The sequence below is a fragment of the Rattus norvegicus genome, chromosome 1 (genome assembly GCF_021556685.1).
Source record: "Rattus norvegicus strain SHRSP/BbbUtx chromosome 1, alternate assembly SHRSP_T2T, whole genome shotgun sequence".
Taxonomy (NCBI): domain Eukaryota; kingdom Metazoa; phylum Chordata; class Mammalia; order Rodentia; family Muridae; genus Rattus; species Rattus norvegicus.
The window spans coordinates 48931461-48947493 of NC_141534.1; the positions used below are offsets into that span (position 1 = coordinate 48931461).

The following is a 16033-nucleotide window of genomic DNA, read 5'->3' on the forward strand; positions in this document are numbered from 1 at the left end:
AATAATTGATAGGTTGAGGTTGCTGTGGTTATGCATATTCCCCTAATTGATGACACTCTTTCTGAGTTCTGGCCATACTTGTGAAGAAAATGATAGCCGGCAGTGGAGGACGTCCTCGAGCTAATGTATTTTCAATTAAAGTGGTGTGAAGTCAGTCACGTGCTTTGTAATGATGCTTCAGTGAACGACTACTTACCATTCACGTAACACAATGGTCCCCTAGGACTGTTACAGAGATGGAAGTTCCTGTCTTGTTCTGCATGCTTGTGGTGGTTTTGCTACAACCCTACCGACTGCATGGCCAGGGTAGCACACACTACTTCATGTGCGAAGGACGCTTGATAATGCTAACTGACCACGATACGTGTTTATGCATTTAACACAGTGTATTTTTGCTTTCATTTTAATTGTGTGTGTGTGTGTGTGTGTGTGTGTGTGTGTGTGTGTGAATGTAGGCCCATAGAAGCCGGAAGGTAGCTTTGGCTCTCCAGAGCTGGAGTTACAGGCTGCTGGGAGCCGCCTAGCATGAGTACTGGGAACAAAACTTGGGTCCTCTGGAAGAGAAATGAATGCTCTTCACCACCGAGCCACTCTGCTGTCCCACTACACTATACTTTTTACTGGTGTGTATGTGTGTGTACGCGTGTTATGCATGTTTGCTCACATCTGTGCAGGTACATGTATGTAGGCACATGTGTGCAGGTACATGTATGTAGGCACATGTGTGCAGGCACACATGTCTGCCAGGTGCCAGCCCCAGCTGTTGCTCCTTGGATATCGCCCACCTTGATTTTTTTTAAAGGGTCCTTCGATGGCCCAGAACCAGCAGTTTGGCCTGCTGACCAACAAGCCCTAGAGATCTGCCGGTTTCCACCTCCTGGATTCTAAGTGTGCACCCACACGAATGGCTTTTTTTCTGTCGTACTGAGGAGTAAGATCTAGCCTTCCTCCTTCAAAGGCGAACAGCTCACCAGCGTAGCCAACTCTGTAGCCTCCATAGTTAAAATTTTGTTTTATTGTGTTTGTCTTCTCCTTCTAAAAGATAAATAAAAGAAACTGGCCGCCAAGGAAGCCTGCTGTGTTTTGTTGCTCTAGTGCAGTGGTTCTCAACCCGTGGGTCACAGCTCCATTGGGGATCACGGGTATCAGATATTTATATTGTGATTTATAACAGTAAAAAAATTGCAGTCATAAACTAGCAATTAAATGGTTTTTAAGCTTGGGAGATCACCACAACATGAAGAACTGTATTTAAGGGTCACAGCATTCGGAAGAATTCTAACCCCTGGGCTAGCACCATCCCCTTTGCACCTCTGGGTGTTACCACTTTCTCTCAAGGTTGACCTAATTCTGTATGGTTCTGTTCACTCCAGGAGCAGTGAGCTATATCATACATGCATACTTACATACATGCATATAGACAGACAGACTGGTGTGCAGCAGGCTAGACCATTGAGGGTCTATGTAACTAAATTGGTGACCTCTCTAACGTTTGAGGTGACAGAATGGTTAACATTAAACAATGAACGTTAACATTAAACGTGGGTCTTTGTCCTCTCACAGCTGAAGATCCAGAATTGTTGGTAGGAAAATCCAAGTTTAGAAATGATACAAAGTGTTGAAAAGATGTCTTCTTCAATGGCTCATAACTGAAAAGGCAAAGCTGTGTCTACCCGGGTGTTCTCGCCTCTGGAGTGATACTGCATATGTGTACAGCCAGGCAAACTGAGGTTGATTTTTGTTTGTTCTCTGTCTTTTTTTTTTTTTTTAACAGATTTTAAGGCATTAACCAGGCTGGACTTTTATTGTCACTTCTGCTGATCTGGACATATTTTTTCTGGGGAAATTTTGCTACCCTAGGTTGTCGGGCTCTCTCATGACTGCTCGTCAACTTCCTTGGGGCTGGAGATTACTAGCGCTTTACAGAAATTATCTTCTCAGCAGCCATGCATCATTTATAACAATCTCTGGCAAAACCTCAGAAAAAGATACGCTCTTGTCTCATCAGGCAGAGCGCAGTGAAAACGCTCTCCGGGTGGAAGTGACTCCAGCCGTGGGGCAGCCTTGTGGACTTTGCTTCTCTGAAGGAGTATGACCCAGTTAGGAAAGAAGGAAGAGCCACACGTCAAATACAGTCACCGGTGAAACCAGAGAGGGGCTCCTGCGGGATCCAGGGAAGCAGCTGGACTCCGGCTTCTCCGCAGGACAGTGGATCTCTGTCGTGCGTGCGGAGAGGAAATGGCCCACGAAGTGGACCTGGAGTCCTTCAAGGAGTTGGAACGGGACATCATTCTCCGGGTCCTATATCGAGATCAAACTGTTCAAAGCATCGAGGAGGAGAGGGTCCGGTAAGTTGTGCTTCGACCTGGGGCAGTCCAATGGGGCTTGATTTTTCTGCTCAGAGCCATGGCTCGGCTCGCTCATTGGCTTTCTTGTGACTGATAGCTCGGGGCTGAGCTTCTCACCGAGAAGGATCACCAGTGAAGGTGTGGGGATGGGGATTGCTCTTGCAATACAACTAAATTAATCTCACAAGTCTTTGGAAAAGGCGCCTTTGTGATGTTTGCCCACTTTTCTCAGGAGCTACTAAAGAACACTGCCAAGTTTCCCCCAAGGGAAAGCTTCCAGTTAAAGTTCCCCACCTTGATTTTCATGGTACCTGAAGGCACAAATCGGGGGTTGGGCATCAAAAACAGAAACCCAGTAGGATCCATTTCTGCCTTTTCTCTTTGTTCACTTTTGCCTTCCGGCTAGCTGGCTTGGAGAAAGGAAGGTGAACCTGCTTAGCCTGTTCCCTGATCCTTTATCAACAGAAGCTTCTCTTCTGACCTGGCTCGGTTGCAGGAGCTGTTTAGTATGAGGTTGTGCTTACTGGCAGCTCTGGACATGGTGAGAACCGCCCACTGTTAGCTGGGAGGTTCCCTCTGTAAATACATCGCTTGTTTTTCCACACCAGAAATCTCAGTACCTGGGAGGTAGAAGCAGAAGGATTAGGAGTTCAAGGTCAGGCAGGGCTGGAGAGATGACTCAGCAGTTAAGGCCACTTTTTGATCTTGTGGAGGATCTTGGGTTCAATTCCCAGAACCCTCAGGATGGCCCACGACCGTCTGTAACTCCAGTTCCAGGGGAACCAATGCCCTCTCTGGCCTCTGTAGGTACCAGGTATGCACGGGGTACATATATATATACATACATATATATATGTATGTATATATATGTATATATATATACATACCAGCAAAACACTCATATTCACAAAACTGAAAGAAATTTAAGGTTTTTTTTTTTCAGAGCTGGGGACCGAACCCAGGGCTTTGCGCTTGCTAGGCAAGCGCTCTACTGCTGAGCTAAATCCCCAACCCCAAATATTTTTATTTAAAATTAAAAGACGTTCAATTAAAATTAAAAACTTAATTAAAATTAAAGGGTCAGCGTTCAGCTATGAGGCATATTTGAAAGCAGTCAGATGAATGAACTTAGGACATAAGAAACCCTTCGTTCAATCCCAGCGCCAGGGGTTGGGGGGCGTGTAACCCAATGTTTTTTTTTTTTTTTTTTGGTTCTTTTTTTCGGAGCTGGGGACCGAACCCAGGGCCTTGTGCTTCCTAGGTAAGCGCTCTACCACTGAGCTAAATCCCCAGCCCCCCAATGTTTTTAATAGGAGAACTTTTCCAGAGTTACAAGAGAGATGGCTCAGCAGTTAAGAGCACTGGCTGCTCTTCCAGAGGATCCCGGTTTGATTCCCAGCAACCACATGGTGGTTAATCATCTGTAACTCCAGGCCCAGGGGAACCCGATACCATCTTCTGGCCTCTGCAGGCCCAGCACGCCCGTGATGCACTAACATACATGCATGGTAAACATTCATATGGCAAAAAAAAAAAAAAATCGCACATGTAAATTACCATTCTTAAAGAAGGAAATAGCCAAAAATACACAACTCTTTTTCTTCGCTCCTTCATTTTATTATTTATTTATTTACTTATTTGAGGCGAGATCTCTTCCCATAGCCTTGGCTGTCCTAGAACTCCCTGTGTATGTGGACTGGGCTGACTTTGAACTCATAGAGATCTGCCTGCCTCTTTGTTCTAAGTATGGGAATTAAAGGGAGGTGCCACCACTCTTGGTCCTTCCTGCCTTTATCTCAAAAACCCTTTAAATGTATTTGTAAACGCTGAATCATTGAGATAATAATAGACAGAGGAAAATGGGACTTTATTGGCGGTAAAGAGAAAGCTGTTTGGAATAGTAACGGTCTCATGGACTCTGACGAAGAAGGTTTTGTTCTTTTCAGAGCCTCTGAGACAGCTCTGTTTCACCTGAACCCAGGCTTCGACAGGGGAGGTGAGACTAGCAGTGTGGCTCTGTGGATGCTCCTATTGTCTAGCTCCATATCTGTTCGAGTTTTATCTCTGTTGCTATGATAAATCACTCTGGAAAAAAAGCACTTTGAGGGAAAAAGAGGTTGATTTCATCTTATAATTCCAGGTTACCACCCATTATTGTGGGGAATTCCAGGTAGGAACTTCAAATAGCCAGTCACGTCACATCCATGGCCAAGAACAAAGGGAAACCAATGCATATGTGCTCACTTGCTTGCCCAGCTCCATTTCTCCTTCTCATACAATTCATCCCCTGTGTAGGGGATGAGACCACCCACAGTGGGCTGGTTCTTTCCACATCAATTAATTTATGACAACCTCCCACAGATATGTCTAGTCCAACCCAATGTAGACACTCCTTGCTGAGGCTCTTCCCAAATGATTTAAGGTTATGCCAAGTTGGCAATGAGAACGAACCACTACACCAACCAATCATTATTCAACTTGTTGGGTCACAGGAACCTGAAAACACACCTGCAGCATCTTCGGTGGAAAGGGGCAAAGAGCTCCAGCCAGGAATACAAGGAAAAGTGTTGTGCACGTTGCCAGCAGACTCTGGGCCTTCTGCTAAACCGTGGGGCTGTGTGTCAGGGCTGCAGCCACCGTGTGTGCTCCGAATGCCGTGTATTCCTACGGAAGACTCATGCATGGAAGTGCACAGTGTGCTTTGAGGACAGGTAAGCATCATGGGTAGGGTGTGCATGTGTTCATATGTGCAATAGTGCTCTATTTCTCTTCTGACCCAGGGCTCTGGGATGGTCCATCATACCTCAATCATCATTAGATGCTTCCTGAAAGCCATCATACCAGATCTGATCCATAGATGCTCCCAGGCTGTGTGCGAGGGAGATATCTTAATGTTAAAATGGTTTTATTATGGTTTATTATTTTATTATTATTTTTGGAGACAGGGTCTCACTGTATATCCCTGGCCAATCTGCAGATTGATACATAGAACAGGCTGGCCTCAAATGTACAGAGTTCCAACTCCTGCGTGTTGGGATGAAAGCCATGTGCCATTATACCCAGCCATAAAACATAGAACATCTTTATTTATGAATGTTTGGTGACTGACAACAGGCTGACCCAGAACTTGCAATTCATTTGGATTTCTTGCTTTAGGTTTTGGTTTTTGTTGTTTTAAGAGAGGGTCTCGTGAAACCCAGACTGGCTTCAAACTCAATATATGTAGCTGAGGCTGGTCCTGAACTTCTGGCCCTCCAGCCTCTATCAAGAGCTGAGATTACAGGGCCACTGTATACCCAACACAATGTCTTGGTTTTCTTAGCCCTTATCTCCTTCAGGAAAAGTGTCAGGGAATGACTGCAGGGATGCAAGCAAGGTTCTGAGCTGCTTTTTGGGGTTGTGTTTTGAAGGAAGGAAGTGGACTCAGGTACAGAAAGAGATGGTACCTATCAGTTATTTACTGAGTCTGCTGCTGTGTATTTTACGTGCATGCATGTCTGTGTGTAGTGTGCATTCCTGATGCCCATGAAGACCAGAAGAAGACATTGTATCCCCTGGGACTAAAGTTACATGTGGTTGTGAGCCACTGTGGATGCTGGAAATTGAGCCCAGGGCCCCTGGAAGAGCAGCCAGAGCTCTTAACCAGTGAGCCAGCTCTTATGAGATTTGGCTTGGTTTGGTTTGGTTTGGTTTGGTTTTGAGACTGGGTTTCTCTATGTAGTCCTGTGTGGCATGGAACTCAGTTTGTAGACCAGGCTGGACTGAAACTCAGAGAGATCCACCTGCCTCTGCCTACAATACTGGGACTAAAGGCGTGTGTCACAGCACCTGGTGGATACTGAGGTTTTTAAGCACAGAAGTGGTATCTTTCAACAAGCCATTTTGAAAACTGGGAGATATTTGACCTGCCGTCCCACCACTCCACGGGAGAGCGGATCAGAGGTGTCTTGAGAACATGGAGGGCGCACCCATCTGAAGGAAGAGCAAACACAGTGAATACCACAGAACTTACTGGAAGAGAGAGTGAGCAGGCACTCTGGTCAGAACTCAGCTTGTAAAATATCACTGCTCATGTCAGAGGCCTCTGGAACAGATTGTGGAAGATGCATTCACAGGCAGAGCAGCATAAGGCTGGCTTTCCTTCCTAAATCAGGAGGGCTGTCTGCCTGGATACCCTAACATTAATGCTTGGTTTTCTGTCCCTATGCAAGGCTCAATGCATGTCAGGCATCCAGCAAACGATGCAGGTGGCTCCGTCTCTCTCTTTGAACCAGTCCTTTCTGTCATAGCACCTATCACCCTGTCCTGGACCAGTCACCCCTGTTTCCTGGACTTTCTGGAGTCAGCATCCTTCAGAGTTTTTAGTTCAGGAGAAATCCCCTAAGCAGGACTGTGAACTAGTCTGGCCAGGTGGTATGGGTGTGGACCTAGAAAGGGGGCTGGTTCCTAGCCATCTCTAGAAAGGCCCAAGGACTCCCTTCCCTGTTCAGTCAGCCACCTGATTACAGTCAACCCCAACGAAGACCCTAAACGAACAATTTCTCCCTTCTGATAGTTAACAGCAAACTAAGGATCAAGAATGGAGGTCTGGACTGGGGCGCTCTCCTAGGAGGGAATGATGTTGAAATCTCTGTCCTTTGCGGTGTCCTGCCTAACATTGTAACTTGACCCACTAAACACACAGAACTTCACATCTACAAGACCCAGCTTCCTGATTTTGAAATAAGGATGTTTTTCAAAATATCTGCGATCATTGCCTCACTTCAGGTGGGCTCACGGAGGAAGCCGTGTTAGAAGCTAACGTACAGTAACTGTGGGCTTTCTCTCTAGTCCTCACACCCCTACTCCTGTCTCCAGCTCTGTCCACTTGGGGCCATCACCCTGTAGAGCTTAGCTGTTGCCCGAAACGTATCACATACTGGGACTTAGGAAAGGATCTTGACTCCAGCCACATTTCTTCCTCAGTAAAAAAGTAAAGAGGAAGGACTTGATTAGGGAACCAGATTTTTTAAGTCAGGAAAGAGGGAGACTTGGGGGGCACCAATTAAAAGTACACAAAGGAGGGCCAGGCACTATGGATTTCTGTGACTTCCAGGTCAGTCAGGAGTACATAGTGAGGCTCTCTTATGTATTTATTCATTTTATCTCACAACTGCAACCCGCTGCGTCCTCTCCTCCCAGCCCCACCCTTACAAACCCCTCGCCTTCTTATCCTCTTCTCTGAGGAGAAGGGGAAGTTCCCCCGCTGGGTACCATCCCACCCTGGGACATCGAGTCCCAGGAAGGCCAGGCACATCCTCTCCCACTGATTGCCAATCAGGCAGTCCAAGGGGATCCAGTGGCAGGGAACAGAGACGGAGACAGCCCTGGCTACACTTGTTAGGGGATCCGCATGAAGCCCCAACTGCACATCTGCTACAAATGTGTAGGAGGCCTAGGTCCAGCTCCTGCATGCTCTTTGATTGGTGGTTCAGTCTCTCTGAGCCCCCATGGGCCCAGGTCAGCTGAGTCTGTAGGTCTTCTTGTGGTATGTTTGGCCCCTCTGGCTTGCTCAGGCCTATCCCCATCCTTCACAAGTCTCCCTGAGCTCTGTCTGATGTTTGGCTGTGAGTCCCTGCATCTGTTTCCATCAGCTGCTGGATGAAGCCTCCCTGGAGACAATCATGCTACGATAAGTTCCTGTCTGCAAGCACAGCAGAGTATCATTAACAGTGTCAGGGGTCAGCTCTCTCCCACAGGGGTCTCAGGTTGGGCCAGTCATTGGTTGGCTGTAGGTTTTTGTTTTTTTTTTGTTTTTTTGTTTTTTTAAGATGTATTTATTTAATTCTATATAAGTACACTGAAGCTGTCTTCAGACACACCCAAAGAGGACATCTGATCCCATTACAGATGGTTGTGAGCCACCAGGTGGTTGCTGGGATTTGAACTCAGGACCTCTGGAAGAGCAGTTGGTGCTCTTAACCATTGAGCCATCTCTCCAGCCCATCTTGTAGGGTTTTGTGTTTCAACAAATTTTGGGTTGAAGGTTTTGTGGATGGGTTGATGACCCTACCTTCCCTCTACTGGAAGTCCTGCCTGGCTACAGGAGGTGGCCACTTTAGTCTCCATATCCCTAGCTGCTAGGATTCTCAGCTAGGGTCACCCCATAGACTTCTGGGAGCCTGCCCTGTCCGAGGTCTCTAGCTACTCTCTCTTTAAATGATGGTAAACAGCTTATACTACTGGCCTGTGAACTGTGCCGGCTTTGGGCTGCCGGAGGCCCCAGAAGATATTTGGCAGATGACTTCCTCCTGCAGGGTGAGTTTTCTCTTGGAGATCTGCTGACTGATAAGAGACCCAGAGCTCAGAGCTGGGAGAGACAAGGGAGCCGGACTCGGAGCTGCCAATGGCTCCCATACCACAGTGATGGGAGAGTACATTTAAGTCTTGTTTAAAGCTCCAACCCACCTTTTTTTTTTTCTGTTTTCTTTTCTTTTATTGGATATTTTCTTTATTTACATTTCAAATGTTATCCCCTTTCCTGGTTTCCCCTATGGAAACCCCCCATCCCCCTGCTTCCATGAGAGTGTTCCCCCACCCACCCACTCTGTCTCACCCACCCACTCCCTCCTACCTCCCTGCCCTGGCATTCTCCTACACTGGGGCATCGGAGCCTTGACAGGACCAAGGCTCCTCCCATTGATGTCCAACAAAGCTGTCCTCTGCTACATATGCAGCTGGAGCCATGGGTCCCTCCATGTGTACTCTTTGGTTGGTGGTTTAGTCCCCCGGAACTCTGGGGGAGGGGTCTGGTTGGTTGATATTGTTGTTCTTCCTATGGGGTTGCAAACCCCTTCAGCTCCTTCAGTCCTTTCTCTAACTCCTCCATGAGGGATGCCATTCTCAGTTCAATGGTTGGCTGCCAGCATCTGCCTCTGTATTTGTCAGGCACTGGCAGAGCCTCTCAGGAGACCGCTATATCAGGCTCTTGTCAGCATGCACCTCTTGGCATCCCCAGTAGTGACTGGGTTTGGTGACTGCATGTGGGATGGATCCCCATGTGTGGCAATCTCTGGGTGGCCTTTCCTTCAGTCTCTGTTCCACACTTTGTCTCTGTATTTCCTGCTGTGAGTATTTTGTTCCCCCTTCTAAGAAGTACTGAAGCCTCCACACTTTGGTCTTTCTTCTTCTTGAGCTTCATGTGGTCTGTAAATTGTATCCTGGGTATTCCAAGCTTTTGGGCTAATTCTCACTTATCAGTGAGTGCACACCATGTGTGTTCTTTTGTGATAGGGTTTCCTCACTCAGGATGATGTTTTCCAGTTCCATCCACTTACTAATATTTTTGATTTTTGAGTAATACTGCATTGTGTAGATGTACCACACTTTCTGTATCCATTCCTCTGTTGAAGGGCATCTGGGTTCTTTCCAGTTTCTGGCTATTATAAATAAGGCTGCTATGAACATAATGAAGCACGTGTCTTTGTTATATTTTGGGGCATCTTTTGGGTAGATGCCCAGGAATGGTGTAGCTGGATCCTCAGGTAGTACTATGCCTAATTTTCTGAGGAACCTCCAGACTGATTTCCACAGTGGTTGTACCAGTCTGCAATCCCACCAACAATGGAGGAGTGTTCCTCTTTCTCCACATCCTCGATAGCATCTGCTGTCACCTGAGTTTTTGACCTTAGCCATTCTGACTGGTGTGAGGTGGAATCTCAGGGTTGTTTTGATTTGCATTTCCCTGATGACTAAATAGGGTTATTTGGTTCTCTAGAGTCTAACTTCCTGAGTTCTTTGTATATATTGGATATTAGCCCCCTATCGGATGTAGGCTTGGTAAAGGCCTTTTCTCAATCTGTTGGTTGCTGTTTTGTCCTAAGGGTGGTTATTGCTGCCCACCCTTTGGAGTGGATGCTGAAGCAGAGGGCAGTGTGCCTGAGGCTGTGAAGCAGTGTGGAGCCCTGAGCCCAGGCTCCCCTTTATTGATCCTAGCCTGCCTGCTGGGATTAGCCAGCCCTGGGAAAGCAGAGTCTTAAAAGGCACATAGGGAGCCTCTGTCCTAGGTCCTGGGGTTGCTGTTAAAGTGAATACTCTGATCTACAGAAGCCACAGGGTTCTGTGTCTGACATCTGGTGGTCTGAGGTGAAAGACAGTGTGATAGAGCAAGAGGAATGTCTGGAAGTGTGGGCTTGCAAATTTGCTTTTTCCTGAAGTTGAGGGATGGGGATCACAAGTTCAAGGCAAACTTCCTAATGCTGTGACCTTTTAATAAGGTTCCTCATGTTATGGTGTCCCCCAACCATAAAATTATTTTGGTTACTACTTTCTAACTGTAATTTTCTACTGTTATGGGTCATATGTAAATATCTGTGTTTTCTGATGGTCTTAGGCGAACCCCCAAGGGGTCCTGACCCACAGCTTAAGAACCACTGTTACAGAACCAAGGACTCCCAGCTCAGGGATGGCCCCACCTACAATGTGCTGGCCCTGCCACATCAATCAGTAATTTAAAAAATGTTTTACAGGTTTGCCAACAGTCCAATCTTAGGGAGGCGTTTTCTCAATTGAGGCTCCTTCCTCTCAGATGACTTCCGCCTGTGTCAAGTTCACATAGAACTAGCCAGCACACAGAGTTTGAGACAGAAAGTTCCAGACTATGGCAGTCGGTACTGAGGTTTTGGGGGTCTGCTTTGGATTGCTTGAATGTCCTGGATGAATCATTATGATGGCAGAGACGTCTAAGGGGGTTCAATAGAAAGTGACTTTCATCTTGGCACCCTCCTAGTCTTGAGTGATTGCTATAAGGAGATTGCTCTAAGTGATTGCTCTAGGATTCTGGAATGTAGGGGCTGGAGAGATGGTTCAGTGGTTAAGAGCAGTGACTGCTCTTCCAGAGGTCCTGAGTTCAATTCCCAGCAACCACATGGTGGCTCACAACCATCTGTAATGGGATCCGATGCCCTCTTCTGGTGGGCATAAAGACGGATATAGTGTACTTATATACATAAAATAAATAAATAAATCTAAAAAAAAGATTCTGGAATGTATTAGAAGGGACTTGGTTTGGTTCAGAATACTCTTTCTTTTGTGGTGTGTGCATGTACATGTATGTGAGTGTGGAGGACAGATGCTGATGTCAGGTGTCTTCCTCCAGTGTGTTCCGCCTTATATGTTCAGATGGGTGTCTCTCACCTGAAACCAGAACACATCAGTTTGGTTAGTCTAGCTGGCCAGCTTCCTTCGGCGATCCCCTGTCTCCACCTTCTGTATGCGGGGCTTATAGATGGGGATTAAACCGGGGATCACACCCATCCAACATTTATACGGGTGATGAGCTGAATTCCAGTACTTAGGGGGTTTTGTTCGTTTGGGTTTTGGTTTTTTGTGGCCAGGATACTGCCCTCTGAGCCCTAGATTAAATCACTTTTTAGATTAGGACTTGGGGAACTGAGGTACATGCTAGGCAAGTACCCCATCACTGGGCTATATTGCCCATGGCTTTACTTGTTGATATGTACATTTTGAGCCAAGGTCTAGTTATGACCCTCGCCTGGCCTTGTACTTACTTAACGGTCCAGACTTGAGCTTGCGATTCTCCTGCATCAGCCTCTCCCATAGCAGGGATTCCAGGCCTGTATCACCAGACCCTGCTAAATTGGGATTTGGGTTGGACATCAGTGTATTCTTACCGGATGGCATGTTGTGTTTTCTGCATGGTGTCGGGGGAATTATATTGAAAATCAAGTGACATTTTGACAAAGATCCTGCAGCAATTATGTTTCCTACTATGTTTAACCTTCCTAGAGTTTAGGGGAAAAGTCCTGTCAATTCCACACCAACCCTCTGCCGGCAAAGGCACATGACCAGGGTTAAATCAAGAAGTTTAGTAAACGTCTTGTCATTTGGATGCAATGTTACAGAGGCCTCTGACGCTGTTTTGCCATTATTCTTCATGCCCTGAAAATGCCGTTTCCAGTTCTTACAGTTAAGTGTGTCTGGGGAAGGGGTCTTTCCAGCTGATCTTTATGGACCAAGGAGGGTCCCTCTGAACTTTTGATGTTTTAGCTTCTTGGGTTTGCCTATTTCTGAACCAGCACCATTTTCTTCCTTTCAATTTGATTATTCCAATTTCTCTTTTGTGCTATCCCCCCACTCCCCTTTTCCTTTCTTCTCCCCTCTCTCTCCCTTCCCCTTCTCTCTTTCTCTCTTTTTCCTCTCCCTTTTCCTCCCCCCCCCCTTTGTACTGGGGGTTAAACTTAGAGAGAGAGAGAGAGAGAGAGAGAGAGAGAGAGAACCCTTTAGAAAGCAGCGTGGCCTCGCTCTCCATTTGTGTTATCTTTCGCTTCCGAATTCCATGTCTTCGTCTCCTTTGTGCTCTGGGAGAGCAGCTGAACTGAATCAACCTCAGTCGTCTGAATTTAGCCGACTCAGTTCTGCCTTTTATTTTATTTATAGGGATCCCTGTGCTTGGGCCTGGTCAGTGTCCTAAAGCCCCTGCACTCTGCCCCCTGCCCCTCACTCCAACCCGGCCTGGATTATCCACTGTGGTAGGGGTCTCTGGCACAGTGGCAGCAGACATGTTTTTTGCGAGCCGCTTCCTGCTAGTACTTCTTAGTTGCCGCGGGGAAGTTGCCTAGTTGCTTAGCATGGCAGTTCCGGGGTCTTCTGGGCCCTGTGGATGTTGTCTGTGGCATTTGCCAGCTGCTCTTTGCTGTCTCCTCAAACCTCACGGTTGTCTAACTTCTGCTTTAGGAGATCTGAAACCCTCTTCTGGCCTTCAGGGGCACCAGGCATGCGCATGGTGCAGATCCCTCCTAGGGATATTAAGTACGGGTGCTTGCCTGGTGCCCTTAGCCCTGTTAGTGTGAACGCCTTCTGAGGGCGTACTGCTACACATGGCATCCGATTTGGAGCTCACCTCATCCCTGAATTGTAGGGACTCATTTATTCTTACTGTGCTGGGACCTGTGAGTGTGTCTCTGGGCGAGAGGGGCAGAGGCCCTGAGGTTAGGGAGGGGACAGTCGTGAGTGTTTTGCAAGAGGGGTTGATAGCAGCGAGATAAAATCATTGCTTCATCTTCATCACGAGTCTCCAACTTCTCATAGTTGCCTAGGACTTAATCACTAACATCCATCTGTTTTCCTGTGCCAACGTCCAGAGCAGCTCAGCTGGGCTTGTGGACAGACAAAATAAACCCACACTAGTTTGATTCGTCACCCAAGGTTGTTCGAAGGGAGGTTTTCTGCTGGTGAATACACAGACGGCTCTTAGGAGCTAGAGGCTGGACCCGCCCTCACGGGCCGCCTGCTACTTTGTTTCACATTTGGAGTTTTTTGAAGCCTGAGCGCCGGTCAAGCCCCCTGGGTCTCTTTGGGAGTGTTCTTGAGGCTGCTTTGCCACAAGAGCATTGGCCAGAGAGCAGAGCATTCAAAGAATTCTGAAGACATAGACCGATGCGTCTTCCATCTCTTGTCAGTTGAATGATGAAAATATCTTCTGCATCCCTGGAGCTGCATCATGGGCACCTTCTCAGCACATAAAGCACACATACAACTGCTTCCCCACCTGCAGGGGCAAAAAAGTGACCCCGAAGTGCCTATTTAATTCGCTGCTTGCTCATAGCAGTGAGGTCAAAATAGCTTCAATGCGAGGCTCCTCTGGCCTCCCCCTTAGGAAATATCTGTGCGCTGGAATTTGCAAAGCACGTTCAACAGTTATTTCTCACTTGCTAATTCGGCATTAGCAGGGCTGAAGACTGGAAAGATGGATGCTGGTGCTTCTAGAGGCAGATGGAGCGCCAGGTGCTTGATGCTTATAATTCCAGCCCCCATCAGACAGGGCATGACCTTCCAGGAGAGTTCAACCTGTGATACTCAGGTGGCAAGAGCTCGTATGTACATTTATGTGACATCTAGACACAACACTGCGTCTACAAACACCCCATGCTGGTTAGTTTTTGTCATCTTGACACAAACTAAATCACCTTGGAAGAGGGAACATTAACTGAAGAATTGTATCCATTGGCTTTACCTGGGGGCAGGTCTGCAAGGCATTTTCTTGATTGATGATAGAAGTGGAAAGGCCAAGCCCACAGGGGGCAGTGCCATCCTCTAGGCAGGTGGTCTTGCATAGGTAGACTGAGCAAGCCATCTGGAGTAAGCCAGTTAGCAGTGTTCTTCTGTGGTCTCTGCTTCAGTTCTTGCCTTGACTTCTTGCCCTGGCATCCCTTGATGGTGAACTGTAACCTGTAAGCCTTTCTCCGGGTTGCTTTTGGTCAGTGTTTATCACAGCAACTGAAAGCAAACTAGGACAGCATGCTTGAGCCTTCTGAAAATTATAAAAGAAAATCATCCCTCCCAAACCTCAAAATGTTTAGAATTTTGTGTTGGGTCACATTCAAAGCTGGCCTTGGGTTGGATACCTCTGACTGTGTGGCCCAAGACAATTCTTCCTTAAGCCAAAGGTTGGGTATCCACAGACTACAGGGAGGCCAGGGGCAGCCCAGGTAGCTAATAATTATCTTTAACTCAAGTTTCAAGGGATCTGGCACTCTAGTGTCTGAAGATACCAGGTATGCAGAAGGTACATGACATACATGCAGGCAAAGCACACTTACAAAAATAATACTATTGTTTAAAAAAATAATTTTTGGGGTTGGGGTAGAGCGCTTGCCCTGGGTTCGGTCCCCAGCTCCGAAAAAAAGAAAAGAAAAAAAATTTTCAATATTATAATTGCAGAAGACGGCTCATGCCTGTAATCCCAATACTTGAGAAGCTGAGGCAGGGGTGTTGCCGAGTTTGAGGCTGGGCTGCATAGTGAGTGTTAAGTCGGCCCAAGGCAGAGAGTGAAGGGCTGCTTTCAAACAGAGGATTCTGTTTGCTTTTCAGAAACGTGAAAATCAAAACCGGAGAGTGGTTCTTTGAAGAACGAGCCAGGAAATTTCCAACTGCAGGTAAATGCTGTTAAAACTTTACTCATGTAAAATGATCATTTCTAGTTTTAAAATATTTGATGTTACATTTTTTTAGTTGAAAGGAAAAAAAGGTTCCTGGTCCTGGAATTGTCAAGACAAGAAATTACAGAGTTTTAGTGACAATCAGGCTGGCTTTTACTTCTACGTCATGAACTGAGGTAGCCTCTGACGTACAAAATCAAATGAAAGAACCTTAAGCAGGTCACCCCCTAAACAGTGATAGAGTGGGGTTCACCGGTGGGGACAAGCTCAGCGGCTAACACTGCCGTGGGTCTTCAGTTTATTTGGTGAGGGCTAACACCTGTGGTAAAGGGTGTTAATGTAACTTATATGTGTCTGATGTAATTGTTGTCTCTGAGGCTAACTGCCTCAGTCTGTTAACCTAGGCTGTAAGGGCTTCATATGCAACTCAGATCAAGGAGAGTCTGGTTTCCTGGTGTCTATTTGGACTCTCTCTTCTTTCTTAAGGTTGATTTTTAGCATGAGTGACCCCGTTTTGGTTTGATCTGGCCTCTTGGAACCAGACCACAGCAGGACTTCAGCCCAGACACGTGGTCCACCCTTGTCTGTGAGCTTTCCTGCTCCTGAACTGATTGGTTACCTTTGCCTGAGGCTCCTCCCCCTCTGTCCCACTCCAGCCTCTTGGACAGCTGTTCTCTTAAGTTTCTACTTTGCTAGACTTTTCCTCTTTCGAGCGCTGTTTGCGGCTGAGCACAGAGCGTCTGGTTT

The 16033-nt window shown here is 46.9% G+C and overlaps 1 protein-coding gene across 22 annotated transcripts in view; it reads left to right on the forward strand.

Annotated features, from left to right (window-relative positions):
• Sytl3 (synaptotagmin-like 3) overlaps nucleotides 1–16033 on the forward strand; it is a 70397-nt gene that overhangs the window by 12110 nt on the left and 42254 nt on the right. For 10 of the 22 annotated variants that reach the window (XM_087580850.1, XM_087581010.1, XM_087580875.1 and 7 more), the window contains 3 exons: nucleotides 1775–2348; nucleotides 4841–5059; nucleotides 15219–15283. In XM_087580850.1, the coding sequence (XP_087436976.1) occupies nucleotides 2239–2348; nucleotides 4841–5059; nucleotides 15219–15283 (394 nt within the window). In that variant the 5' untranslated portion in view covers nucleotides 1775–2238. Of the gene's footprint in view, nucleotides 1–1563; nucleotides 2349–4840; nucleotides 5060–15218; nucleotides 15284–16033 lie in introns of all 22 variants that reach the window. The other 12 variants (XM_087580928.1, XM_087580943.1, XM_087580991.1 and 9 more) reach the window with 2 other exon arrangements.